Genomic DNA, 27,611 nt, shown 5'->3' with positions numbered 1-27,611 from the left:
CTAACTCTTCACTCCAGTACAGCATGTTACCCTGGTCTTCAGCCCCAGTCTCCAAGGACACCTTTCACTATAACAGAAGTATTCAAAAAAACAGAATACAGGAATCACCATCACATCCCACCCTGACCCTCCCAAATTTTTGCAAAAGCTTCCACATGGAATTAGAAGGCTTTAAGGTTTTTTTTTATCATTGCCCACTTTCAAGCAGTCCTACCCTACCCTCTTCTCCAGCTTCATAGTGGGAGGTTTCAGCTTGCCCAGCAGCACCATTTCCACATGCAGGAGCACCTTGGCAACAGGAAATAATGAGGCAAACCCAGTCATATCTGGTCAGAACAGCAGTGAAGTTTCTAACTAACTTACATATGCAGATTTTCTTGGTTCAAGCACTTTGGATAAATGGCCACATATTAGGTCATTACCTGGACCAAGTGTTAACATCCCAGGCTGTCTATTTGCTGTTTATCAAAGTGCAGTGCTCCCAGTTTGAGGGCACATGAATAAGTTTTCAGAAGAGAAGGAGAATCCCAAGAAAAGCAAAATCAGAGCAGACCTGATTAGCTCTTGCCAGCACAAGCTGGTTTTCCTATTAGTCATTTGGTATGCATGTTTGACATCTTCAAAGCTGGGTGCAATCTTTTAACTGGGTAATTCTAGTGATTCAAACACTTCCCAGGTGAACTCTAAATCAGAGTAGCTTGTGCAGTTCCTGAGCTCATAAGAGTGACCTCAGCAAGCAATTCTCTTGATGATAATGTAATCTGAGCTAACTTCCTATGCACATATATGCTCTAACCAGCACATGTTTCAAAGCATATTATATACAGTGATGGACAAAACCATACCTTACAATATATAGCTCTCTGCATAGCTTTCGGCTCTAACATGCTACAAATTCATGAAAAGTGTGTAAGAACAGCCAGACCAAGTTGGTTCATCTAGCAGAGCGCCCTGTATCCAACCATGTCTAAAACCAAGAGGCCTATGGAAGAACAAGGCAGGCACACAGTGTTATTTTGCTGATATATTTCTGCGGTTTCCAGCATTCATATTTGCCATTCTCTACCATGTAAACTCCCAGCATTTGCAACATCCCTAACAGTAACATCCACAGATTAATCACACACTTCATGAAAACATGCTTCCTCATCTGTTCTTTTCATTGCTCTCAATACCTTAGTATGATTAGCAAACTTTATCACCTTGCTATTCATTTTTAGCAGATTATTTCCCTGATCATTTATGAATATGCTGAATACCACTGGCCCCAGCACAAGGACTTGTGGAGTTTTCTCCACTAGGGAAACAAACTATTTACTGCTCCTCTCTGTTGACTACCTTTTAATTAGGTAGGAATGCTCAGGCACCATTCATCTCAGACCTGGGCAACTAACTTACTTTGTGAAACTTTGGTAAGAAATCTTAATAGAAGTCTTTTGCAAGCCTAGGTAGATGATCTTAACTGGATCACCCTATCCACATGTCCAGTGACATCTTCAAAGAGCTGCAGCAGATCTGAGTCACAGCACTTACCACTGCCTTCCCATAAACACCCTGGTTACTTCAATCCAATGTATATGTATGTCATTAATTGCATTCTTTCCAATAATAAGTCCACTAAATCTAGTCAGACATGATTAGTTAGACAAAGGCATTTGCATAATCTTTCTAACAATGAAGTCAATTGTTTAGTGCAGATAGTAATAAACGAGTCTTTTTTGCTCTACACAAAAAAAAAAAAAGCTTTGTACACAGACTTGGCATAAACAGGAATAATGTAGAAAAATGCTGATAGGCTTCTTTAGCATGAAACACATGAGGCTGGAAAAATTACCATATTCTTCAAGACAGGCACTTCTCTAAAATCAGAATTCAGAGCATGTTTTTGTAGTTTTACACACACACACAAAAAACCAACCTGTTTTCTTTAGAGATTTCTTAATAACTGAAGTTTACACAGCCCTTTAGCTAAAGAAAACCCATTCTGTGCAGACTTGATGGATTTGATGATATCCTGTTTATTTCAAACAGGACTTCAGAGTGTCACTTGATAAAGAAGATTTGAAAGCATTTATTACAAATGTAGAAACTGTATGTGAATATCCTAAGCTTTTTTGACAGTTGTGGCTTTTAAATTGCCAAGATAACATAAATAACAGCCATAAAAGTAAACAGTCTAATGCTCCAATCGCAAATACAGCTCTTACTGCTGTGATTACTGTGCACTGACTGACAAGTTTTTAGGACTTGTCCCTTGCTTTTTATTGATTATTCCTCAACTGCAGGACAAAATCCCTCACTGGCTTTCCTAGTCTGCACAGACACATCTCCAGCTCTCACCAGATTTTGCTCACCACGAAGATCGAGCGAAAGGTCAAAAATCCAGACTAATCTCAGTAAAAGCTCGGACTCGGCAACCTGAGACCTAACCCTGCTCCCAGCCAATCCCCCGAAACATTCCTGTGGACTTCAGTCGTGTCTGGAGAAGTCCGTAGCTTCTCAGACTTGACTCTGGTTCAGTTTTGTCTCCAAGTACAGTTACAGCACGCTGTAGACTTATATAAAACGTGCGTATATCTCCTGACTATTACTTCCCCCTTTTTTTTTTGAACCCCCCTAAAGCAGAGGAGTCTCTTCCCCTCTCTTTCCTGACCTGAAAGCAAAGCACTTCACAGAAAGCATCTCCATCAAACAGCCGAATCTCTGGCACACAATTAAATAACTCGCATCAGCACTTCCATCTCTAAAAATGGCTAAAAATGCTGAAAAGAAGGAAACAGAAGCAATGTGTAAATTTCACCTTTAGCCTGATTTATGCCAAAATTGAAGACTACATCCTGGCAAAACAATAGGCGTTTCCCTAGGATCACCAGTCACAAGGGACAGAACATAAACTTCCTGTCCTGGTTTCAGCTGTGATAGAGTTAATTTTCTTCTTAGTAGCTGGTATAGTGCTGTGTTTTGGATTTAGCATGAGAATAATGTTGATAACACACTGATGTTTTAGTTGTTGCTAAGTAGTGCTTACACCAGTCAAGGACTTTTCAGCTTCCCATGCTCTGCCAGGGGCACAAGAAGCTGGGAGGGGGCACAGGCAGGACAGCTGACCCAGACTGGCCAGAGGGCTATTCCGTACCATACGACATCATGCTCAGTATATAAGCTGGGGGAAGAAGGAGGAAGGGGGGATGTTCGGCATGATGGCGTTTGTCTTCCCAAGTAACCATTACACGTGATGGAGCCCTGCTTTCCTGGGGATGGCTGAACACCTGCCTACCGATGGGAAGTAGTGAATGAATTCCTTGTTTTGCTTCACTTGCATGTGCGGCTTTTGCTTTACCTATTAAATTGTCTTTATCTCAACCCAGGAGTTTTCTCACTTTTACTCTTCCAGTTCTCTCCCCCATCCCATTGTGGGGGAGTGAGTGAGTGGCTCTGTGGTGCTTAGTTGCTGGCTGGGGTTAAACCACAACACTTCCCCTCTGGTCTATTATTTTATGAGGTTTATTATCCCAGAAGAAAGTGAAATCAGCCACACCTCCCCAAGCTACCAACAAGAAGAATCTGACAATGGAGAGCAGTATTTCAGGAGAGTTAGCAAAACTACAAGTTCAGAAACAGAAAAAGGTAATTTGAAGAAGATAAGTTGCCATGTTCTGAGGGGTTTTTTTAACCTTCCACGGGACATTTTTTCTGAACAAAACTGCTTTTCTGCAGGCAGTTTTACTCCTACCATGTCATAAACAGTATTTTATCATCTTTGAAAAATTACATGGTCCACATTGGTACTTGATTTGGGCATGCATCTTTACTTTCCCTGCCCCTCTCTGCTATGCTATATTTTTTTCTCCAGTTTTGTCTGTTGTGATTGGGAAGGTGGAGGTGTCTTGCCCTGTATGTGCACAAAGCCCACCACCACACGAGTTCAGATTCTGTGTACATCTCAAGACCTTTCTGCACTAAAGATGATATCACTGTCATCATCCTTATAGTCAGGATATAACACATCTTTTCGTATTTTGATTTTTCAATGCCATCTTACATAAAACGAATAGCATACTAGCATGTAAGAAAGAAAAAAAAGTTCACCTACTCACCTAGACAACAATAATTTACCCTGAAGTTTCAAATCAGCAGCACAGTCATCAGATTGACAGTTCCTCTCAAAAACAGTCTGTGAAAAACAGAGAAAAGAACAGTTACAGCATGAAAAGAGTAAGATCAAAATTCAAAGAAGGAACATACTTGGATGAAATAAAAACCCACCAAAATCTGTGATACAGGAATATATGGTGTGAGTGTTAAGGAAATTCAAGGGCAGGCAAATCTCATCTTTATCAGAACCATTTTTATTCTCTTCTAACTGAACAAGAAGTTTCACCAAAACCAGACTTCCTCAGAGGTTTTCCTCAATGCCTTCCCACTGCTCATCTGACAAGAATTACTGCTCACAAAATATTTCTGGCACTCTTATTTCTCTTCCCAATGCATGTGCGTGAAAATGAAACAGAAAATAAGCTATTTCTGAAACTATTTTCAGTCCTAAGAATTGAAAATAAGGAAATCATGCACCAAACACATTCACTAGGCTATATTAAAGATAAGGAATTAAGCCTTTTTTTTTTTTTTTTTAGATTTTATGTATGGTAGGAAACATTTCTGCCATCCTGCAAGCAACAGAAAATTACAAAGACTGTTACATACCAGTGATACCCTCAAATAATGGAAGCACTGCCAATCTTGTGAACTCTGGTAAAGACTGTCGTTTAGGAAATTTAACAGATTGATAAAGCTAGGAACTGTGAAAGAATGACATACCACTAGGCACAGGCATGCTATTTAAGCAGCAAAAGGAAGGGGAATACATGAGAAGTCTATGAGCCTATTCAAATCTGTACAGTAGTTTGTCATGGCTAAACGAGGCAGCCACCAGTGAAAGAAGATGACAGGAACATGTTCCTGGCATCCAAGAAAGCCAGATGCTGTCAAAATCATGGTTACTTTCCCCTGCTGTTGAGAACAGAGACCAATACCTTTCTGAACATATGACTAGACTTTCCAGGCTGGAGGATTCATTCTTTCAGAGTTGTAGTGTTTTTCAGCTTACCAAATATTCAAAGGAGAAATACCCAAAATGAGGGTTGCCAACACTGTTCAGCTAGGAAACCTGTCAATCCACTGATGTCTTCCTTTTATATGAATGTTCCTTTCTACAGGCTTGGCTTCATGACTTTTATTACTAAAGTAAATATATTTCAATCATAAATGCAAAACCAGAGCAAATCTGTGCAGGACACACATAATGGTCAGATAGGGTTGGAGAGACTCAGGGGGGAAAAAAAATAAAAGAAGATACAGAGTTAATACTTTTTTTCTTTCAAGAGCTCTGTGCAACTGTATCAGGACTGGAGAAAGACTTTGAATCTTAAGCCCAGAGGGTGTAGAGATTTCTAGTCCTTGTCTCTCCAGGAAGATTCTTGGCTAAGGAGGCATCTTGCTCTCCTTTTTCAACATTGTCAGAGCTCTCAAAAAAGGAGTGGACCTTTATGAAGTTAATTGTTGTTGGACTAGCAGATATCAAACTATGCTTTAGGTTGTACTGAGTTGCAAAAAGAAGAAAGATGGGAGGTGGCTAGTTCATTTGGGGTTATTTACTTTGCCCTTTCATTTTCCTTTCCCACCTTTTACTTTCTCAGGATCTCAGAAGTGGAAATTGTTGAGGATTTAAACACAAGGACTGAACTTACCCTTCCTCTTTAATAAAGACTACCACACCAAAGGACAAGAATAGCCCTGAGACAGGAACCAGCACAAGGTATCCCTCTCAAAACATGGCACGTTTCAGAGGTATAGTCTCAGAAGTCCTCAGAATTAATCCTCAGCCACCATAGTAGCTATATATAGGAAAGACCGTTTGACCCTCAGAGGAGAAAGAAAGATAAACTGTAAAAATATTCTTGCCTGACAGTTTCGCTATTTGTATTGCAGAAATCTTGGCAAAGCAAACAGAGCGATCAAAGATATGACCTGCACATTTCAAAGAATAAAGTACTGTAAGTACATTTAAGTAACTACCTAATAATCCTGGAATTTTGTTACTAAATCTATAGTTGGAGTTCTTCAGAAAGCAGGAACAAATACCTCATTTTCTAAAACTACCAAGCATATATCTCTTCCAACATATCATGCACTAGACAGCAAGCTACTTTGAAATACATTGGGAGTATTTTGTTATGTCATAGAAACCCAAGTTCCTACACATCACTGGGATGCGAGAAAGAAATAAGGATGAGTCCCCAGATCCTTCACTGTGTAGGAGTAAACCCTTCGCTTCTGTGGAGGATCTTGAACCTGTACAGGTTTAGGGGGAGAAAGGATTACCAGTCCAGCCGGCTGCTAGGACCCATCGATGCAGCCACAGCTGGTTCAGCAGCCCACTTCCATCGCAGGCTAATGACCTCTATGGATTATTTTGCTATTTTCCGCTGTTTCCCTGGTCTGGATAGATGTTGCCATGACTCTACTCCCCCTCCCCTTTTTATGGGCCTCCTAGAGCCTCAACCCTGTAGATTCTCACAATCAATCTACTTCCTCCATTTTCTTCTCTGCTGTCTTGAGCCTCCCCTTCCCCAGCCTGTTGTTTCTTCTGCTTTCCCAGCTGACTAATTCCTGCCAGTTCAAATCCCTCCCAAAGAATTAAGGAGTAAACACACTTTAAGTCATCATAACATTTGTGAACACTGCTTATATATTCTGTTACCGTGCCCTTACTTGGTCTACTTAGGCTGTGATTTCTTTGGGCCAGAAACTGTACCTAACTCAACACTGCATGTTGGTAGAGCAGGAGTCCATTCCTGGGATATGCACAGGCCCTACTACAATATAATCACTAATTTTAACTCTAAGCAATCTTTAAAGTGGTTTCAGCTTTACAATACCAGTTTTATGGATTTATAGAGCTTTTCACATATTAAAAGTGTTGAACAAGGTAATCAATGGGCTGTATGTATTACCCAGAACTGGAAAAAAGGGAAGTAGAGCAAAACAAATTCATTGCACTGTGGAAACACTTCATAATTTTTGCAGTGACTGTTACCCAAAGTGAAGAGGAGAATTCTGAACAGTGGTTTTACTGAAGTCCAATTGATTCTTACTGGATTCCACTTATATTGTACCAAGTACCTCACAGTTTTGAATACGTGTATCAGAGATGGTCAGGAAGCTTCTTTACATAAGAAATACATACAAGAAAAATTTCAAGGCAGGGGAGAAGGGGCAAAAATTGTCCTGAATGAGAAACACAGCTGCATCTCTTATCTCAAGACCACCACACTTTTGTCGGGCATTTCCAGGAGACAAATAGGCGTTTGTGCGCTCAGCAGCAGGGACAAAATAACCTCAATGTTTCTAGGACACATTTACTGTACAAACACAAAGTTAATGTAAAGTGCATGCACAGTGAGTCTGTCAGACTTCCTGCAATCACCAGATCTTCAGCAAAGCAAAGAGCAAATCCAGTGTTTCCAGGGTCCACGATTCCTCTCTGCGCTCTCTCCTGCTGCATAGAACCCAGAAGCTATGAGGAATCGCTCCATAGTTGTTCCCACCAGGTCACCACACTTCCTGGACAAACATGGTTTCTGTGTGGCAACTTTTCTGGGTAGAAAAGATGATGCTTCTTGGGAGGTCAAGGAATGTGGCAGATATATCCTGAAAGGTTAGTGGAGACAGATGTTGCCTATGTCCTCCAGAGTGTAAGTCAAAAAGCCTACATTAAGATATACTCATTATAAAGAGTGATTATACACACCTGTACACAATTAAATGTACAGTAAGGAGAGACCTACAGCCAGCTGATAATGAAGGGGATATGTCTAGACAGGCACTCAGATCATGACCTCAAAGCAAGTATCTTGGTGTCCACTCTGCCTCTTGAAGAGAGGTAGCGGATTAAATTCCACTTTTTGTAGTAAAGACCGGGGTAAATGTACGGTCCTCTGCCTCAGGAAGTAGGGGGAGGATGAATCCCTAGTTCCTGCATCCTAAGGCATCCTAAGCACAAAGCTGCTGGGTATTGGGTGTGAAAATATTCTCCTTTTCCTTCCTGCTGATGGTGAACTGCTAAGGAATGCTGCTAGGAGGTAAAACAAGCAAGAAGGAGCCTGACTTCAGCCTAATGATCAGAGCTCTCTGCTCAGAGGAAGGTGATCTGGGATTTCAAACCTGTCTCGCTAAATTGCTTCACTTTCTTTCAATGTTAAAATTAAACACATCTATGTTTCTGGGAGTAGGGAAGAGAACAGGAAACAGACAAAACCAAAAAAACCTGTGTTTATGGCACTCCTGCCCACAGAAAATACTGGAAATCATCCAATAAACAAAGAAAAAAAAAAAAAAAGTATTTTAAGACATTCAACGTCCCAAAATTCAGGGAAGCACACAGAAATTTCAGGTTGTAGCCAAAATGTGCAATCAAGACTTCGAGAGGCTGCCAGTACTGTGTTCTAGCAAGAGTTGTGCCCATACTTTCACAGAAAAGGGAAGAGACAGCTGAAGGACAACGCTTGAAGAGAAGGGGGAGAAACGGGATTCTCAAAAGAACCCTTGAAAACATGTTGGTTTATGGTCTGGATAAGAGAATAGTGATTCACTCTGGATCAGGCCTTTAACTACTTCCTCACACATCAGTCTAGAAAAGGTTCAGATAGCACCTTTTAAAAGGTGGTAAAGCTGGCCTTTGGTAACTGAGGATCCATTCCTTTGACTTCATAAACTGTGCCACATACTTCAGCAGGATAACTTAGGTTATGCAAAATAATATGGGTTAAGAATACACTATTTCAATCTCTACACTGATTTCCAGTATATTGTCACCATTCCCTATGCTATGTGCAGGGCTGACTTAGCAATTAGATCATGCTAGTAACACAAAAGCAATTCTATTTAGAAGATGCAGAATAAGGGGACTTGTTAGTCTAATAATTGTCTACTTTTTAGATCTTGATGCTATATGGCTATTACCATGTTATCTGGTGAAGCTGGGTCTTTATGCAGGGACCAGGATACGTGATCCAATTTTCAAAAGTACTGAGCTGTACGCAAATCTCATTGCCTTTTCTAGGAACTATTTCCTGTTTTATAGCTTTACAAATCAATTACTTAGATATCAATGTGCCTAAATAGACACAGGAACCTGCTTCTAGACCTTTGTCTTTAAATTTTCAAGTTGCCTGCAAAATAAAGCTATTACCTACAGATCTACCGACCACAGTAAGAAAAAGAAATAGTGACTGACTCTCCCCAGACATCCTATGCCTCACTATACTACTCATGGAAACAGTCCATTCATATATCCTGCTAGGCCAAGTGCAAAATGGCTGATTTAAATTCCCACTAGAAAAGCAGTTAATATTGTGAAAGACTTCCAGGGTTTCATCAGATGTGTTGGCTAAAATGAGAACGCATCATTTCCACAATACCCCTAGTGAGCGGCGGAGCAAACACATGATGAAGGCAGGAATACCAGGGGAGCAATAAGCGTTCAATAGAATCCTACTATGAAACCAAAGACCCGTGCCAGTACTGCATGGTGCAGGGGACCAAGGTTAGCTAGCAAGCTCCCTCAGCTCCATGTAGACTTCATCAGAGCATGTCTTCATGCAAAGAAAACAGATGCTCATTTATAGTGCATTAGCATAAGAAAATTATTATTGGCCAGTTTCTGTTATTTTACTACACTAGTAAGGGTGCAACCATGTAAGTCGAACTTCTCCAGCTGGGGAAGGCTACAGGGGAATTCATCCTCTTTACTGAGTGGAAGACTCTGGGCCTACGGCTCATGACTAGCACATTGCCACTTGTCAAGCCATCCAAGGCCATATGCAATAATTTCTCCCCTATTTCAGCTGCATCCTGCTTTCAGGAGGTGTTAAAAACTGGTCTGGAGCACCAAGCTTAAAAGGAGAGGGGACACTGAAATGTAAGAGGAACAGGAACTCCCAAATGAAATCAGCTGTTTAGAAAAGACCAGGCATGAAACCTGTTAGCTATTGAAGGCAAGCATAAATTAATAAACATATGTATTAGTTATTCCTCACAGCAGTAGAGTGGATTTAACAACGCAATCTTTTGTCCTTATATTCTCCTGGGGTGAAGAATTACAATTGGTGGCAATAGAAATACACTCCCAGCCTTTCAGAGCTTTATTAGATTTCTAGTCTGACTCACTCATTTTTCAGGCTGAGGCAATTTTTTCTTTTCTAAATCATTAACAGTTCAAATCATCCAAATAGTGTTCTCATTTTACAAGACTTCAGACCTTATAAATTCATAGAACAATAGATGGGAAAGACCTATCGGGTTAATTGTCCCATCTCCCCATACTATTATAGAATGGATTTCTGCAGCACATTTCTCAATATATTTTCCTGTCTTGTCTTAAATGGTCTTCCATTTATTTTGGATGACTACAGAATAATTCAATTATATCATCTCAGGAGGGTTCTTTAATGATATTCAAGAACATTTCTACTCTAAACCTCTTTATTTCTACTACTAAAAGTGGAACTGTGTAAGATGAATCTTTTTCACTCAGGATGCTCTCATATTTAAACATTTTAACACAAGAGTCAAAACCTTTGTTACTCATCACACAATTGTGTAAGTAAAAATATAAAAGCATAATAACAATGACAAATGAAAAACAGATGTGGCAGCTGTTTTGTCAGCTGGAAACAAAAAAAAAAGTCTTCAAACATCAGATACGCAATTTATGTCTACCTTTAGCTCAGTTAGACCCCCAAGGATATGTGAAAGTCCTCTAGTATAATCCACCTGCATTTCAGTAGTTTTGTATTTATGAATGCTACTCTGAACTGACAAGGATTTTGTGGCACTGAGCTAAAACTCTGAACTGAATGAACTAATACTATCATATCATCTCCTCTCAAGATGTCAGGTATTCCAATTAAGCTCTACTGATCCTTCATACAACTTCTGAAAAGATACGAACAGAGCTAATGGAGCCTGGCTTCCTGAAGTCTGTCACCTGTCTCTGTGGCTTTTTAAGAATATTACAATTTTCTTTCATAGCTCCACACATAAGCAGGAACTCCCCCTTTCTTACAATTACAATTCTCCACCCACAGAGTAGTTTGGAAATGAAATGCATGCTGTGACGCTGAACTGCAGAAATTACCCAGTAGGATTTTAAGTTAGGGTTCAGCTTGCAAATGCTTATGTCATCATCTCACCTTTCTCTACCTATTTATTTGAAGAACCTGTAAACTAAATCAGATTATTCACGTCCTACCACCTAAGACAGGATCAGCCTGTAGTCCAACCCTCCCCTGGCATATATGCCAAGACATGAAGGTCTATACATCTCTGTGTGTGTGTTCGTGTGTATATTAGCATATGATATTGGCTATTGTTCTTTAGGAAGCTCATGAGATCTAAACCTGAGGGTTAAACCCTGTCTTACACATTCTCAGTTATGTTGTTTTTCCTCTACTATTAAACAGGAATACAAATAAGTTGGACAATTATTGGCCAAGCCTGTCATTGCTTAAGAACGAGCATACAGAAACATGCATACCATCAGAGGCACTACTTTCCACTCGTTCTTACTTCAGCGAGTTTGCTAATTATAAACATTTCAGAGGTACAACACATCTGGACACCTGCTGTTCTTGTTCAGTTCTGAATCTCTTCCAGACTTGTAAATCTTTCCTCTTTATTGCCATTCAACAACAACAACAGAAAAAAAAGCAGGCAAATGTAATTCTCAGCCTAATCCAGTACATGCTCAGGGTGGGTCCTTTCCAGATTTCCTGGCACAAACAGCACCCAGTCTCTGCCAGTTCAGCACCGACTCTGACCAAACTTGTCTAGAGCAAAAGACAGGCACCACCAAAGGGATGGCAGAGGGAGGAGTGGAAATCATCACTTTCAGCAATCCCACTCCAACCAAAGAGAAAACAATGGCAATTAAGCAGGAAGGGTGGCACACAGTGGATCCCTGCAAGAATAAATGCAGAAGATAATTTGGAGCTTGCCCTGCCCAAGGAGGAAAGAGTTTAGTGGCAAAATGTTTCATCTGGAACATGGCAATTAGGCTGACTCCTGCAGTCTCCCCAAAGACTTCTTATGTGCCTGGGTATAAGTCAATTAACATTCAACTTTCCACCTATCCAGCTACTAACAGGTATACTAAGGTACTGAGGCTTCAGCTGTAGCAGTAAATTAAACTGCTCTGGCCTCCAAGACAGGAGCACCCTAACTCCTGACCCATGCCTGGGAATAGTTTGCAGTAGTTGGCACAGGCTAAAACCGTGCCAAGAGCCATTCCAGCAGCTTAACGGGATAAAGATGTCACTCCAATGCCTACAAATGCCCCAGGCACAGCTCAGTTTGCTGGCAGAGATGTGACCTGACTCAAGGAGGCACACAGGGATCTCTGCTCTGGAGAAGGCACCACTGACAAACCTGGACCACACCATGTGTATGGACACTACTTTTCAGCCTGTCCAGATCGGTCATTGCTTTGTCCTCAGTGTGAGACCAGGGGTGTGTGTGCATGTTTTAAAATAGAGAATGGCATTAGTTGTGCAGCAAACCAAAAATCACTAAAGGTGTTCATAATTCAGCTCCATAAAAATCCTCCTATACTTTCATACCTGCCAACTAAGCTAATTTATGTGCAAATACTTAACCAGCTTTTCAAACACAAGTATTTCAAAAAAATAGTCCTCTGCTTTAAAAAGGTGAAATTTATCCCAGAGACGTGCAGCCTCAGTCACCTGGAGGTGCAGCGCTGTACCCCAATTCTCACTGCAAGTCAGCGGCACAGCTGGGAACAGAACATCCTAAACATTTTCTGTCTCTTCTTATAACTTACAAGCAGTTTTATGGCAGACCATTCCCAAAGTCCTGAAGACACTGACGCAATTAAATCTACTGAGAATATTTTCCTATAACAAAATGGTGTCTCCATCCACATAACAGCAGGTGATTTTATTACAGTATTTAGAACAGGCAGAATTCTAGCATACCACATTTTGAACTCTAAGATACATTACTGGATACTACTAGGAACAAATCCCCACTGTATTTGGCAGGAGATGTTTCTCCTTCTTGGTTGACATGTATTTATACAGTGGGTATACAAAAATAAATGTTATAGTACAAACCACTTATGATGAACTAAGCCAAACCAAGTTCTAAATACACATTAATTTCCCTGAAGTAAGAAGACTTATTAGTTTTTTCCAGTGGATGGAGGTAGCAACTGGTTTTGGGAGGCAACAAAGAAGCTAATGGAAAGTCATCCTCAGGGTGGGAAGTTTTAAAGTTCATAATATGTACTCAAAAAGTAGAATCTTTTTTTCCCCCACCCAATATTGACCCATCAGAGATTTTCTGTTTGAGCAACTGAGCTGGCTAGCCACTTACAACTTGGAAAGCTGTAATCTTCTCCACACAACCAGTCTCCACCCAACAATTGTACAAGTTGCTGAGATATCTATCAATAGACATGTACACATAACCCTTAAGTATTTGCTTTTGCTACCACAAGTAATTACACCAAGCTATGGCAACCATAGTTTCTGGTAAGCATATAGAAGAATGAAAAAATAATTAAATCCATGAGACATCAACTGTTACTGTATCCTGGGCCAAACAGTCCCTCAGGCCAGTTTAATTACATTATTACCTCATTTTGAAGTATCAGACCCTCTTTGCTTACAAAAAATGGCCAACACATGAAGTCCCACAATTGCATGTTTTTTCCTTAGGAAAGTTCAGTTAAGATTCTTTTCTTTAAATCAATCAGACATTCAAATTTTTTATCATATTTTGATTGTTCCAAGCACAGTTTATTTAGGAACAGAAGCAGGCTCCTTCACTGAACAGTAAAGGGTTGTTTTTGTTTTGTTTTCAAATACAAGCATTTTGCACTGCCTTACAGTAAAAGCTGCAATCTTTTAAAATAAAGGTGACCAATAAAAACATTTCAAATGATATCCCACATCCATACACTCCTTTAATATTATAGCTGTGCTTTGGTTTAAGTGATTAGTACAAGACCAGACTGTTCTCTCACATGCAATGTAATACTGATTTAAAGGATGAATATCCAACAAAATCCTTTTCTGTGATTATGTCATTATGGAGATGTCACTTCTGGTGGTGGGTTTCCATGAACACTATTTCCAAGCTGACTCTTTAATGCATTAGAGCAAAGCACCATGAAGAACTTCATATGCTCAACATAATCTTCAATTCTCACGTCAAGAGGCCACTTGATGGCTTTCCTGCCTCCTTGTTTGTGAGCCATAGGGCTGTACACTCTGGTTGGGAAGCCATGTATGCATGCAGGGAACATTTGGTTCATGAAAAACAAACTGAAATTTCAGTGAAAGTGATCACTTCAGCTTTAACATCACTTTAGTTTAAATAAAATCATATCTAGGTGATCATAAAGCCCCCCTATTTGCAAGATGTGTGGCTTTTCAAGTAGGTCTAGCAGACTTGCAGTAGGATCCTGAAAGACAGAAGTCTTCCCCCTTTCCTGCCCAGTCACAGCTCCCTCCCATTTCTTCAGCTATTCGCTACTTCCAGCTTCTCCTGCGTTCATTCGCAAAAACCGGCCACCTGGGCTTTTTAGCAAGGTGTCAGCCTCTTAACAGTATCTTAATGGCACCTTGAAGCAACAGATGCAACATTTCCGATTTCAAAATGCCCCTTCTTACTGGATCAACAGGATCTAGGGCTTTTGAAAACTACACACAAGCAGCTATATTTAAAGACCAGTACAAGCACTAACACTAAGTTTGTCCACCTGCCCTCACCCATGCTTTATCTTCTGAAAACAAAGCTAAATCCGTCTTGAATTGGACTTCCAAATCATCAGGTCCCTCCAGAATCATTAGATTCTTTGAAGATGTAAATCCTTTATTATATAAACTTTGGTTTATGCTTTGGTCCTACTATCCCTTTTGGCCTTTAAAAACAATTTCTACTTGTCAGATGACAAGAATCCTGAAAGAGGACACTACGCCCTGATTTTCCCACGAAATCAGTCTTTGAGGACCCCGCCACCGTGCCTTGAGGCTACCTCATCAGGGCTTTGTCACCAAGACTGCCACACTAACTCTGAAGTGCTGCCCACTTCCTTAGCTGAAAGCCCACTTGCAGGCACACCCGATGTCAAAATCCTTTTCCTACCAAGCTAAGTGAACAACATCTGGAAAGCAAATGGAAAGAGATTGTTAAACTAGCTCCCTCTCATCCAAATTACATGAGAAAATAAGTCAGGGAAATTCCAACATATTTTTGTTTCTTCTCTATAATCTCAGCATTTAGGTATTTTAATATTGATCTGACACTATGCCTGCAGGGCAAGATGTGACCTTTTGAGTGTAAACCCAGTGGTAAAGCATCCAAGCAGTTTCGTTCATGTCACACTTAGGTTTTCAGCACACTACTCAAGTTCCAAAGTTCTTCACAAATTCCCATCATAATGTTTGCAACAATACACCATTCAGATACGTAACAGCCATACAATTCCTCTTCACAAAAATAAGTAATTCTTAGACCCATCTTTCATTCATACCTTTATAAAAATAAAGCATGCCTGAAGAAATAGTCATTTCTCTAAGTACAAGGATTATAGCCAAACTCATTTCAAAACACTTGGGTATATAACAAAGCAAATCTCTTAAGTATTTTAGTTACTTTTTTGAGTAGCATTCAGGGGTCTGCAATTTCAGCACAACATATCCTTATGAGCAGCATCAGAAAGTAATGTTATAGATGATGATGATGCAAACATCACTTAACAGGTATGAGCTTCCCGGGGTCAAAAAACAGATCTAACAATCCACTGCTAAAAGCCTGAGACTCCAGACAGACTTTTCACAGGTTGGTTTTTGTTTCGTTTTGTTTTGTTTTTAAAGTTTCCTATTCCTATTATGAGGCCAGCTCATAACTCTGTAAGCATGCTTCGGAAAATAAACTTGCCTGGATGCATCCCTGAGCAACTCGATCTAACTTTTAAGTTGGCTCTGCTTTGAGCAAGGAACTGGATCTCCAAAGGTCCCTTCCAGCCTAAATTATCCTGCAATTCTGACACACAAGAAGTTTTGCAAGCCACAGAAGTCTGATTTTCCCTGTGGAGCCTCGAGCTTCACATTTGGATGTTCTGGTGCTGGCACAGTGGGAGGTTGAATTGTCCTGCAGGCTCCTTCCTCAGCAGGCTGTCCTGCAACTACAAGGACTGTGCTCAAGCTGGAGTCTTTCAAAAGGTCACTAATGGGGTCTCTCCTCGACATGGCTGCCTGCTTCACAAACCCTGAAGGTGTTTCATACCTTCATAAGCACTGCCTCAATCACTCCCGTCAAAACCTGCCAAAATTGGCCAGCATTTTCCAAAGATACCAGTGATATCAAAACAGACAAACAACAGAGGCGGGATAATCGCATACACTTCAATTCCTTAGGGAACAATTTGGGATGGGGGGAAAAGAAAAAAAAAAAAAAAAAGGAAGAAAAAAGATCTCTACTCTCTAAATGAGAAGTGTTTCGAAATTAAGGTAATTCTCTCGCTCTTACCAAAATTAAAGACAAAAGGGTTTTCTGCACTGCAGTGGAGCAAAATAGGATCCTAATAAATACACGGCTGCACCTGCACTTTACCTTTCTCTGAAACAAAACCATTCTATTTTAGTACAGCATGTCCTGCAATAACAGCAGGAGTGGGTTCCCTTGCCACATGACTGGATGTGAGGACACCTCAAGAAAAGAGGGCAGTTGGGCCAGGCAAATTTTTCTTTATTCTGTCCACCGTTCTCCCCTCACAGAGAAGGGCAAGTTCCCATGTCTCTTCCTGGAGCCAGCCCTGTCCCTCCAGTACTAATGAAGACTCAACCTGGAAAGAAGGCCAGGGCCAAGTCTTTCACAGGAACCTCCTACAGAAAGGGAAGAACCAGAAGGAGCAGGACCTTTCTCATCCTTTTCCCTTATTCAGTCTCCTTCTTCCCAGCACAAACATCCTGAAACAAGAAAGTGACTTCACCTTGCGCCACCCAACCTTGTCAGCACAAGACTTTACTACATCACGGAGAAGCACTGATGTCAGCAACAGTAGGAATTGTACAAAAAGGCTACTGTGTGCAAAAGACCCAGAGCTTGGCAATCCCCTTTTACATGCGCTTCTGCTGTCAGTTCAGCCACAGGGCTTCTAGGGAAATAGCATGGTTCAAAGCTGACCTGATTCCTTTGCGCTATCTTTTGTCCTTTCTTCCAGCGGAGAATGGGCTTGAGAGCAGGTAGTTCCTTGTCCTCTTTTCCTCTTTCTATCACATGTTCCCCAAGGCTGTATGCAGCTTCAAATACAATTGGAGATATGACGTCTTTGACTCTTTTCTGTAAAAGAAAACAAACGGATATTTCACTTATGTATATAGGCAAGCAGATTTTTATATACAACAATTATACATACAATTAAAGCAGATTTTTATATTCAACACTGCAGACAGGAAGTAGGCTTCTCTACTTCCTTTATTGTTCTCTGTGCCAAACAGGAATAAGCACATTATAGAATCATAGAATCATTTAGGTTGGAAAAGACCTTTAAGATCATCGAGTCCAACCGTTAACCCTTCACTGCCAAGTCCACCACTAAACCATGTCCCTAAGCACCACATCTACCCATCTTTTAAATACCTCCAGGGATGGGGACTCAACCGCTTCCCTGAGCAGCCTGTTCCAATGCCTGACTACTCTTTCAGTGAAGAAATTTTTCCTAATATCCAACCTAAACCTCCCCTGGCACAACTTGAGGCCATGCCTCTTTTCCTGTCCCTTGTTACTAGGGAGAAGAGACCGACCCCCACCTCGCTACAACCTCACTTCAGGGAGTTGTAGAGAGCAATAAGGTCTCCCCTCAGCCTCCTCTTCTCCAGGCTAAACAACCCCAGCTCCCTCAGCTGTTCCTCATAAGACTTGTGCTCCAGACCCTTCACCAGCCTCATTGCCCTTCTTTGGACACGCTCCAGCACCTCGATGTCCTTCTTGTAGTGAGGGGCCCAAAACTGAACACAGGACTCGAGGTGCGGCCTCACCAGTGCTGAGTACAGGGGGATGATCACTTCCCTGGTCCTGCTGGCCACACTATTCCTGATACAAGCCAGGATGCTACTGGCCTCCTTGGCCACCTGGACACACTGCTGGATTGTACTCAGCTGGCTGTTGACCAACACCCCAAGATCCTTTTCCACCAGGCAGCTCTCCAGCCACTCTTCCCCAAGCCTGTAGCATTATATTACATCATATGCATTATGCCATAACAACTCAGAAGATTAAAAAAAAAAGTCAACCAAAAATTAGTTATTTTTTCGGGACCTATTCTTCATTCCACAGAAGCAGTGGCATATTTGGCACACCTATAAATCAAGTGTTTTTCAATAAAACCAAGACATTTTCTTAAAAAATAAAATAAATAGGAAGTGTTTCCATTAGTCCTCCACAATGTGGAAGCAAAGAGCAAATCATCTTCATCTCTGGGGTTTCTAAATCCTAGACTTTGACTGAGGTGACCTCCAGTGTGTTCCACTCACTGAAAGGAAAGAAAACTCCATCTTGCATTGTTGTTTTGCAATATCAATGAAATGAATGGATGGGTAAAGACACCAATGTGGCTATAAAACAAGATTACAAACATGCAGGGGCAAAAAAAGCCATCTACCAGCACAGTTCTGAAAGCAAAGCTCACAGCTTCCCCAACCTCAGCACAGTAACACTTTCAGTATGTAAAGGAAGAAAGTTTTTCAGTTTCTTTATTTGCTATAAGCTTCATAACACATGTATTAAATGGTGCCACATTATTCATCTGATGGGACGAAAGGATTGCCTTTTCTTGTTGTTGGAGCCCAAGCCACATAACTCATACCATTTGTCACAACGTGTGATGCCTAAATCCAGTTTGCTGTGTGAGGACAAAATGCTCATTGTGCTCTGTTCAGTCCTGACTTCCAAAATCCAATTTACCAGAAAACAGAAGCAGCAAATGCTCTACCTTTTCATAGGCAAACATTCCTCTTCAATTCTAGCTACTTAAAAACTTAGCGTGAATTCAGCACAGATGAAATTGAGGCAATAAATAAATAAGTAAGCAAAACAAATCTTCAAATGGGCCAACTCTCAACTTCACCCTGCATCAGTTAGCGGACTTCTCTGAACACAGCCTGCCAACCACAACAAGTAACTGAGATGCAATGCAATTTTGAGGACATGGTTTAGCGGTGGACTTGGCAGTGATAGGTTAACAGTTGGACTCAATGATCTTAAGGGTCTTTTCCAACCTTAATGGTTCTATGATTCTGTGATTCTAAGGCAACCATTTTCTCTCTCTAATACATTGACTGGCCGCAGATCTCTGAAGTCAGACAAAGATTAGTGGCTAACCAAATTCCCAAATCATCGGTTAGCTGGGTGACTAATAGCAGAGACCAGGTTAGATGACATTTCCCCTCCTGCACCTTGAAGCCTCCAGGCAGCCCCTGAATTTCCTCCCATTACCAACGTCTGCCAGTGCCCTGTGCCCAGCAGCAGCCCAGAGCACCCAAAGTTTAGACTGTGCATTGCTTGGAGCGGTTTGTGCTTTCTTGGTAATGGACACCGACTGAGAGCGGACATAGCGGCAGTGGTGATGGCAGCTCTGTGACCTCTTCCCCATCCCATAAAAAGGACCATGCATACTCTGGGGCACTGCTAATCCCCTTGGCAGAAAAGACACTGATGTCTTCAGCCCCTTCAACAGTCCCACCGTTGGGGTAGGAGTTGTACTGTACTGAGATTACTAAATAACAATACTACAACTCACAGAAGCTACTAGCTTTGCTCTCACAGAAAACCATGTGTATTAACTTAAGCAAGGATTGTATCAGCATACAAGACAACTATGTATACAGAGAAACAAGACTATAAAAGAGCATGCCATGCAGCAACAGTCAAACACAATAAATCATCAGGCAAATCGCCACCTAATCCAACTGTATGCAACCAACTGTGTAAACCAGAACAATTAAAAATGTAGGGAGTGGGTTAAATTAAAATCCACCTATAGTTTTTCCAGCTCTATTACTGCTGTATGGCAAGAATAAGTGCTTAACGACTTCTAAGTGTTTTAATATGATCTTGCAGGGTTCAGTCCAATGCCCTTTGAAGTCAAAAGACAAGTTTCCCATTGACTTCAATGAATGTTGGAGTGTGCCCATATTGTTCGCTGGTGTCTCTTTCTGCTTCATTTTAGTGGTGAAATTGTGACTTCCAGCAGCTAGATTAATTACATGTGTGGATATTCCCTCACCACAGCCCTGGGGAAATATATTTCACATACCCACTTGTCTTTAATTAAGGATGAAAGTATGAATGCTACCCAGTTATTAATTTTGCCACATGTTCAGTCCCTTCTGCTCACAATCCTACAAACACGAAGGCGACGGTCTGTGGGATTTGTCCTTAGTAAGACAGAGACAAGACAGTTCTGCCTCGCAGGTACACCACAGACTGTCTGGAATGCGAGCACGTAAAGAGAATAATGAATATTTGCCCAAATGCAATCTGGAGAAGTACTACTTTAGGTTGGAAATACACCCAGTTTCTTTCTCTTTCACTCTACCCGAACGTACCGCTTCCAGTGGCTGAGTCGTGTACTGATGACACAGCCCACGGATTGCTTTTAAGTATTCTGATTTCTAAAAGGAAGTCAAAAGATGCAACAACAATCAGGTTTGAGATAGACTGAAAAAATCCTTCAAGTCAAGGAAACTGTATGTGTTGCTTTTCATATCAGTTACATGGCCCTAATGAAATGAATTTGCCAAGGGCAATAATTTCCACGCAGCTTTTGCGTGTATTCACAGTTTTTCACCACGACGCTGCTATGCTTCGAGGAAGTGTCAAAGGTTAAAGTCACTTCTGCATCATGAAAAAGCATCCCTGGCAAATAGTAGCACACAGACAACACAGCTTCATTAATGGAAAAAAAATGTCTGGAGGATATTAAAACACGTGTAATATCCAAGGAGTTCACATTATCAACAGAAACAACTGCGTAACAAGGGTTCAGTGAGTAATAGCAATAAATATCCAGTCTGTACAGACTGGATGTCACTAAACTGCTGCAGGTTTTCACTGTGCCTGAATGAGACTGGGGACCTGAAGCTGTGTTTCCCACAAGCCAACAGCTATTCTACATAGTTTTCTTGTTCTTACAAGCAGTTTCTCTAAGGTGGTGGGTTTTTTCCCTTCTCTCTCTTTCAGACCAGATTTCATTCTGGACATAAGAAACTTTTGCAATTAGGCTTTTGCAGAAATCGATACACTTCAGTCCCAATAAATTACCCTTCTGCCAGTATCCCCTCCTGCAATGGAAACAGGCCTAGCCACCTGTATCCTTTCGTCAGGATCTTTTATCTTTTCCTGGGAGACACGTTGCACGACACCATTCCTAGCTGAAGAAAAAGGTGTTTTGGTATGAACAAGCTGAGTCTTTATCGAGGGTGTTACAGGATGATCCCTCACTAGTATCTAGCACAGACAAAGAACTCAAGAGTCCAAAAAGAGCACACTTTTAAGAGCACCTAAGGAAGCAATAAGGCACTTAGAGATGTTTCGAGAGACACCATCATCCTGAAAGCTCACCCTAACAAAGAGCAGGCTTGCCATCTCCTTTCCCAGAACAATCACCTCAAAGAAATAAGCATTTTTTTAAATGCTGTGGTAGAAGCTGGGCATGGCCACATTTTTCTTCCTTTTTGTTTTCTGGCTTAGCAGGGGAGAAGAAAGCAAGCAAGCAAAGCCTCTGCCAGATTTATGACTGCGTTTCTTTTTGCCTTTAGTACCAGAAAGTCCTAAAAATCTGAAAAGTAATCACAGAGCAATGATCAAATGTCGGAGCTGTGATACTGAACATCATTTCCAATTCCCTCTCAAAGATGGAGTGTGATGACTGTAAGAAATCATTTTCTGTGCTTTTCATAGGTACAGCCTAAGGCACATCGTGACAACACAAACACAGGCACAGATTCCAACATCCTAAAGGCACACTGCCTTGGCAGGCAGCCACTGCCTTCTCCAACCTTAACTTTGTGCTACCAAGAGCCCCCACACATCAGGAACTCGGGCAAATTTGGATGGAACAAGACAGGGTTTTAGTCAAGGGATAGGATTTACTCTGCTCATGGTGTGAGTGGTTGCCAGAAAGGATTGGATATCATTTCAGCTTTCTTTCGGCTCAATGCCACAGTACAGTCAGGGGACTGTACATGAGCCCAATAAATCATCACATCTAATCTCCTTTCTTCTACAAGGTGAAAGTCTCCAGCAGGGGCTCTGAAAAGCGCCAAATTCCATTTTTAATTACGGCCAATGGGCTGAGAAATAAATTGAGATGTAAATAATCCCCACAATCTACAGCAAGAGTCCTGCAGGAATAAAGGATGAAACGTGGTCTTTTAAAGCAATGAATATGAAGTCATTTTCAACAGCATCGAGTGAGGAAACACACATAACTGTCAGGGTGACTTCTATGGTTGCCCCTTGCTTTCATCCTTGTTCATGTCTTTCTGGAGTTTCTCTCTTTCTCTGTGGGAAAGTTCTCTGATCTGTCAGGCTTTTTTTCTGCTCCCTCTGACTTTATCCTGAGGACATCAACCCATGCATAGATTCCAGAGCTTTTACTGAATTCAGCACAGCTTTTCAGTACTTCTGAGAAACAAGCTCTGTTTAGTTTGATGACTAAGAATGAATTCAAGAACCTGGCTTTTAAAACACTTGACTTGAAACTTTTAGTCTAAACATATTTATTTCAAGTTTTAAACAAGCACTAATAATAGACTATAGGAATTTTTACAGCCTTAAAACACACAAAATAAATTTGACAACCCCAATTTAATAGATAACATATTAATGCTGTAAAATGTATAAAAGCCATCGTGCTAATGCTAATCCAGCATAACACTTTAATCAGCTCACCGGTCGCTACCACATTAAGTTCTCAACTCAGTGCCAAGAGATAAATAGTTCCCTGTTCAGTGATATCAAAAATGACTCAAATGTCCACCAGTCTTCAGAGTGAAAGGCCACTACTTCCACAATTTATCAAATGAAATATCAGCTGTAGGTCTTAATAAACATACATTATGGCTTATGAATCAATAAGATGACAGTGCTTGACTTTAAAATTAATTACCTTCTATTATATCAGCTTCCCTCTCTAAACTGTGAGTCATTCAGGACGCAAGGCTTAAGTCCCATGCAATTCAATGAAAATACCAATTAGACAAATTGGCTTTAAACTGGAAGACAGATTTCCATTCATTTCAGACGAATGAATGTGTACATGTCATTCTTGTACCTGAAAATGAGTAAGGAGCAACTTAACTTCCTTGCCCTGTTCCTTGCAACACTTACTGAGTCCAAGTTTAGATCCCTTGGTGTCAATTCCCAGTGCAAGTTAATACTTTCAACCTTCTACTAATCCTGTGCAAAAGAATAACTACCTCTGTACTCACGAGAGCCTTCCTCTGTCCTGTATTTACTTTGATAAAGATACTCTAGGACTTGTAATAATTTATTTCAGATTGGTGCAATTTTAGCATTGGTATCTCCCCACTGCCAAGGCAGACAAAACATGGTCATGCCAAAATCGTCTAGAAAAGATCTAGTTTCCATTCCGCATGCAAGTTGTGTTTGGGGTTTTTTTTTTATTTTTTTTTTTTTTTTAATTAAAGATGTTACTGTAGTTAAAGGGGGAAAAAACCCAACTGCAAACACTTTTCCAGAGAAGAGACAGAACTAGAAGTATACTTGGTTGGTAAAAGCTCATTTACAACATTATAGGTAAATTTTTTGTCAAATTAATAGCATATGAAAGCAATCAGAGGCCTGATGTTTCAATAATAGATGCTTCTGTTTTCTTTTAAGATCTTGTGACAGCTACAATTCAACAAGTAGGCAAATAGTCTTTGTTGCTAAACTTCAAACATGACAAGGCTTCTGAAGAATCCCAAAGTTTAGAGCGGGGGAAAAATAGAGCAAAGGATTTGCAGGGTGTCACACCCTCGAGTGTTATTTAGGGTTAGCGTTTGAAAGAATGGAAGTGCTTCCTTTGTCCTCTTCCTAAATGTGTTACTCCAGCACACAACTGTTTCCAACATGTCAGCAGCTCCTCTTCGCAAACACTGATAACTGGAAAGATGTTGTGGGAGAGAAAAAAACAAATCCGGGGAGAATCTGGTGTTAAATAAACACCAGGCGCCCAGGAGCCTGCGTGCCTTGAAAGGACACCCTGAGACAGCGAGGGAAGAGCTGAGAGTCCAAACCCCCAGCTGGGTACAGTCCCACTCTGAGTTTAAATAAGTGCTCGCCATCCCTGCGCATCTGGCTTTCCACTATCAGCTCGGGAGTGATAAAGGTGTAACTGATGTCGGCATGGGAGAGATTGCGATCAATAGCATAAATATTCCATGTCAAAGGTTACAAAGATTTAGCAATAATATATTGCTGATAATCCTTTCATGGCAATCACTAAGAAAAGTCACTACATGCCATCCAAATACAATATTATGATATTATAATATTATGATATTATTGTGAGCTCAGACCTTGATTTTCCAGCTCAGTACTAAAATGCATTACGACAATGTAGTTTCACTGCCTATCTATACATTCAAATGTTGGGTCTTTTCTTGGACCTAATGTTTTCAGTTATGATTTTATCACCTGTTCCCTTTCTCTCTTTTATAGTTCACTTTCAGTCTTTCATTGGGTTTTTTAATATGAAAAAGAAGGAAAATTCCTCAACTGTCTAAAATCATGTTACTCGTCTCTGGAGAAAACAGCCTTGCTGGGCTCAGATGCCCAGCTTTTTCCTGGTACCAGGCCAAACACAGCCAATCTCCATAACATATGACTGGATACCTGCAATACTGACAGTACAGAAATACAAACAATTAGAAAGTCCAGGAGCTGATGGGTATTTGTGAAATGAAGACCTGAACTTAGGTGAGCAAAGAGAACCCCAGAAGGAAGAACAGGCATAACAATTAAAATATTTATTTATTTTACTATCTTTCTGAAAATATGATCTATTGCAGCAGGGAATTATACGCAGAGTAGAGACAATAATTAAATCCAGACTCTTCCTGCACATATGTAACCCTATCATATACTTGTCTTTTCCGCTGGAGTTACCACATTTCATATTCTGCTGATACAAGATTTTATCAAAACCAAGCTTTAAAGAGATTTCCTTTAACAGTGTCTTAAAATGCATTGGGTACAGAATATGAGTTAATTCAACTACCTATTTCCCTTCATACAGCATTTCCCTCTAACTGTGATGCAGAAGCTGAACGCAGGGGTCTCTGTGTATGAAGCTGTTAGAGGAGAAGGAGTTTAAGACCCTTGACTCCTGGGTCATCTAATATGATAACAGGTCTGCTAAAAGTTTGACATCTCTATGGACCTCGCGGAGCAGTGTTTGGTCAAAACATCACGGTTAACTTTAGTGTTCATATACTGTATTTTCTTGCTCACTCTCTCACGTTCTTCCTGTACACATCTAGCTAGGGATAAAAACAGCTGTGCACATGTATCATCCAACAAACTTCCAGTGCAAAATCTCACACACAAGCTGTCCTCGGAGACAAGGACTGGGGTCAAGGACTGACCCTCCCAGCCCCTTCCCAAAACCACAGCCCATAGGGGTGGTCAGGAGCCCTTCTTGCTGGTCCTATACCACTTTTGCTATGTGTGGCAGCTCAGACTGGAGGCACGGTGCAGCCCCACAGCTGAGGGCTGCTGGTCAGGGGAGGCTCCAAGGCACCAAGCCCTTCAGGCTTTGCCTGAGCTCAGCCTGCCTCTACACAGCCGTGAGTAAACCCCTGAGCTGCTCTATAAGAGAGAGCAGCAATCCCATCCTCAGTCCCTTGCTCTCCAGATGGATTTTCTTCCTCCTTTTGAAAAAAAAACGGCAGAAGGACCTTTCTGAATGTATCCCAAGAGGCAACGGCGAAGTAATCAAAAGCCTTCTCCCAAAATCTCTGTAGAGGACACAGGAGCCATAGGGAGGGTTAAGACACAGGACATGCTCCTCTCCTCAGCGTTTCCCACTGACCATTTCACAAAGTGGCTGACTAAATGCCTGCTCCCATTTGGAGGTGCCTGTCACTTCTCAAGGGGAGTAAGCATCTAACACAGGTTTATGTTAATTGAGACAGGATCCACACCCCTTCTTGGATCTGGGTCCCAGGGCACGTTTCATCTCACGCTGTCATAAAGTATGTTTATCTTATATCTAGCAGGTCACCTTATTATCAGTAGGTCAAACATCTATGGGCTGAATGAGATTATCCTGCTGCATTCCCTAGATTTGCAGTGAATTTGTTTGAGAAAAGCATCAGTCTGTACCAACTGGCAGATGTCCAGATGTCCCCTCAGTTCTGATCCTGGTATCTCAAATGGTCAAGGTGGCTGAATATCTGCTAGAAGAGTCAGGGCAGAAGACAGAAAGCCTGGATGGCTATCAAACATCACAATAGCAGTGGAAAAAATATTTTTCATTTTACTTCATTATACTTAATTTTAAAGTGACTAGAATTGAAGGCCTGACAACACGCTGTTATGATCCTTTCAACACCGTTGTAACAAAAAGCATTTCATCAATACACCTTTATAAGAAACACATGTATGGAACAAAGAAATGTTCTACTTAAGCCCAGTATCCTACAAAAAACAGCTAAAGGAAAAAAAAATAGCAGGATTGCGTCAGGATTGAAAGTAAGCAGAATCATACTCAGTAGAAGATGACAGATAGAGATGAAAGAAGGTTATCATCGACATTTTTACTGACAGTGTTTTAATTCAGTTGAGTAGAGCTGACAGAAATGGTCCTCGGAAGTCTTGCAAAGAAAGCAACACACTCCTCAGCCTGCCTGCCTGCATGCACACACCTGAGAGAGAAAGGCTGAGTGCACGAGAAGAATAGCATTCATACACTTTCACTGACATACTATTGAGATGAGAACAGTTTACTTAAGAAACCTGGAGGTTATTTACAGACAAAAATATAAATCCTTCTTTCAGTCACAGAAGGATGGATAGCTCCACAATGGGGGCCTGGGAGGAGTGTTGCAATAACATGACTGAAGTCTATTCTTCCACTATTAAAGAGAGGAGGTAGTATTTATTAGTCTAATCCTCTCGAGAGCAGGATTTAAAATCAATATGGGTAAAAGGAAAAAGTGTTATGATTGTTGACTTTGCCACCATTAATTTAAAAATGTAAACAGAGCTCCTCTGTGATGTCTACTTGTATGTTTAATACCAATTCATGTTTCACATGTTAGGTACCTGCTAGAAACCTTCTGAAACCAGGACCCACAGTTTGAGCTCTTTATTCCCCTGTGCTATGGCTTCTGTATGCGCATGAGCTGTGATACCTGAAGAAGGCGAGGGAACCATATTGTTCTGGAAAGAATGAAATCTCTAAGGATGGCAAATTCCCATTCACTACTCTGTAACAACTTAATTAATAGGAATTA

General features: G+C 40.9%; 1 protein-coding gene across 1 annotated transcript in view; it reads right to left on the bottom strand.

Moving 5' to 3' along the window:
• ITGA9 (integrin subunit alpha 9) overlaps nucleotides 1–27,611 on the bottom strand; it is a gene marked incomplete at both ends in the record, with an annotated part of 229,450 nt that overhangs the window by 92,059 nt on the left and 109,780 nt on the right. Inside the window, 2 exons of the mRNA XM_082327280.1 lie at nucleotides 4,098–4,174; nucleotides 17,272–17,427. Of these exons, the coding sequence (XP_082183406.1) occupies nucleotides 4,098–4,174; nucleotides 17,272–17,427 (233 nt within the window). The remainder of the gene's footprint in view (nucleotides 1–4,097; nucleotides 4,175–17,271; nucleotides 17,428–27,611) is intronic.

Source organism: Platalea leucorodia (genome assembly GCF_965183815.1).
Source record: "Platalea leucorodia genome assembly, chromosome: 1".
NCBI lineage: Eukaryota > Metazoa > Chordata > Aves > Pelecaniformes > Threskiornithidae > Platalea > Platalea leucorodia.
Note: the sequence above shows the minus strand (reverse complement) of the source record. Positions and strands in the feature narration are given on the sequence as shown.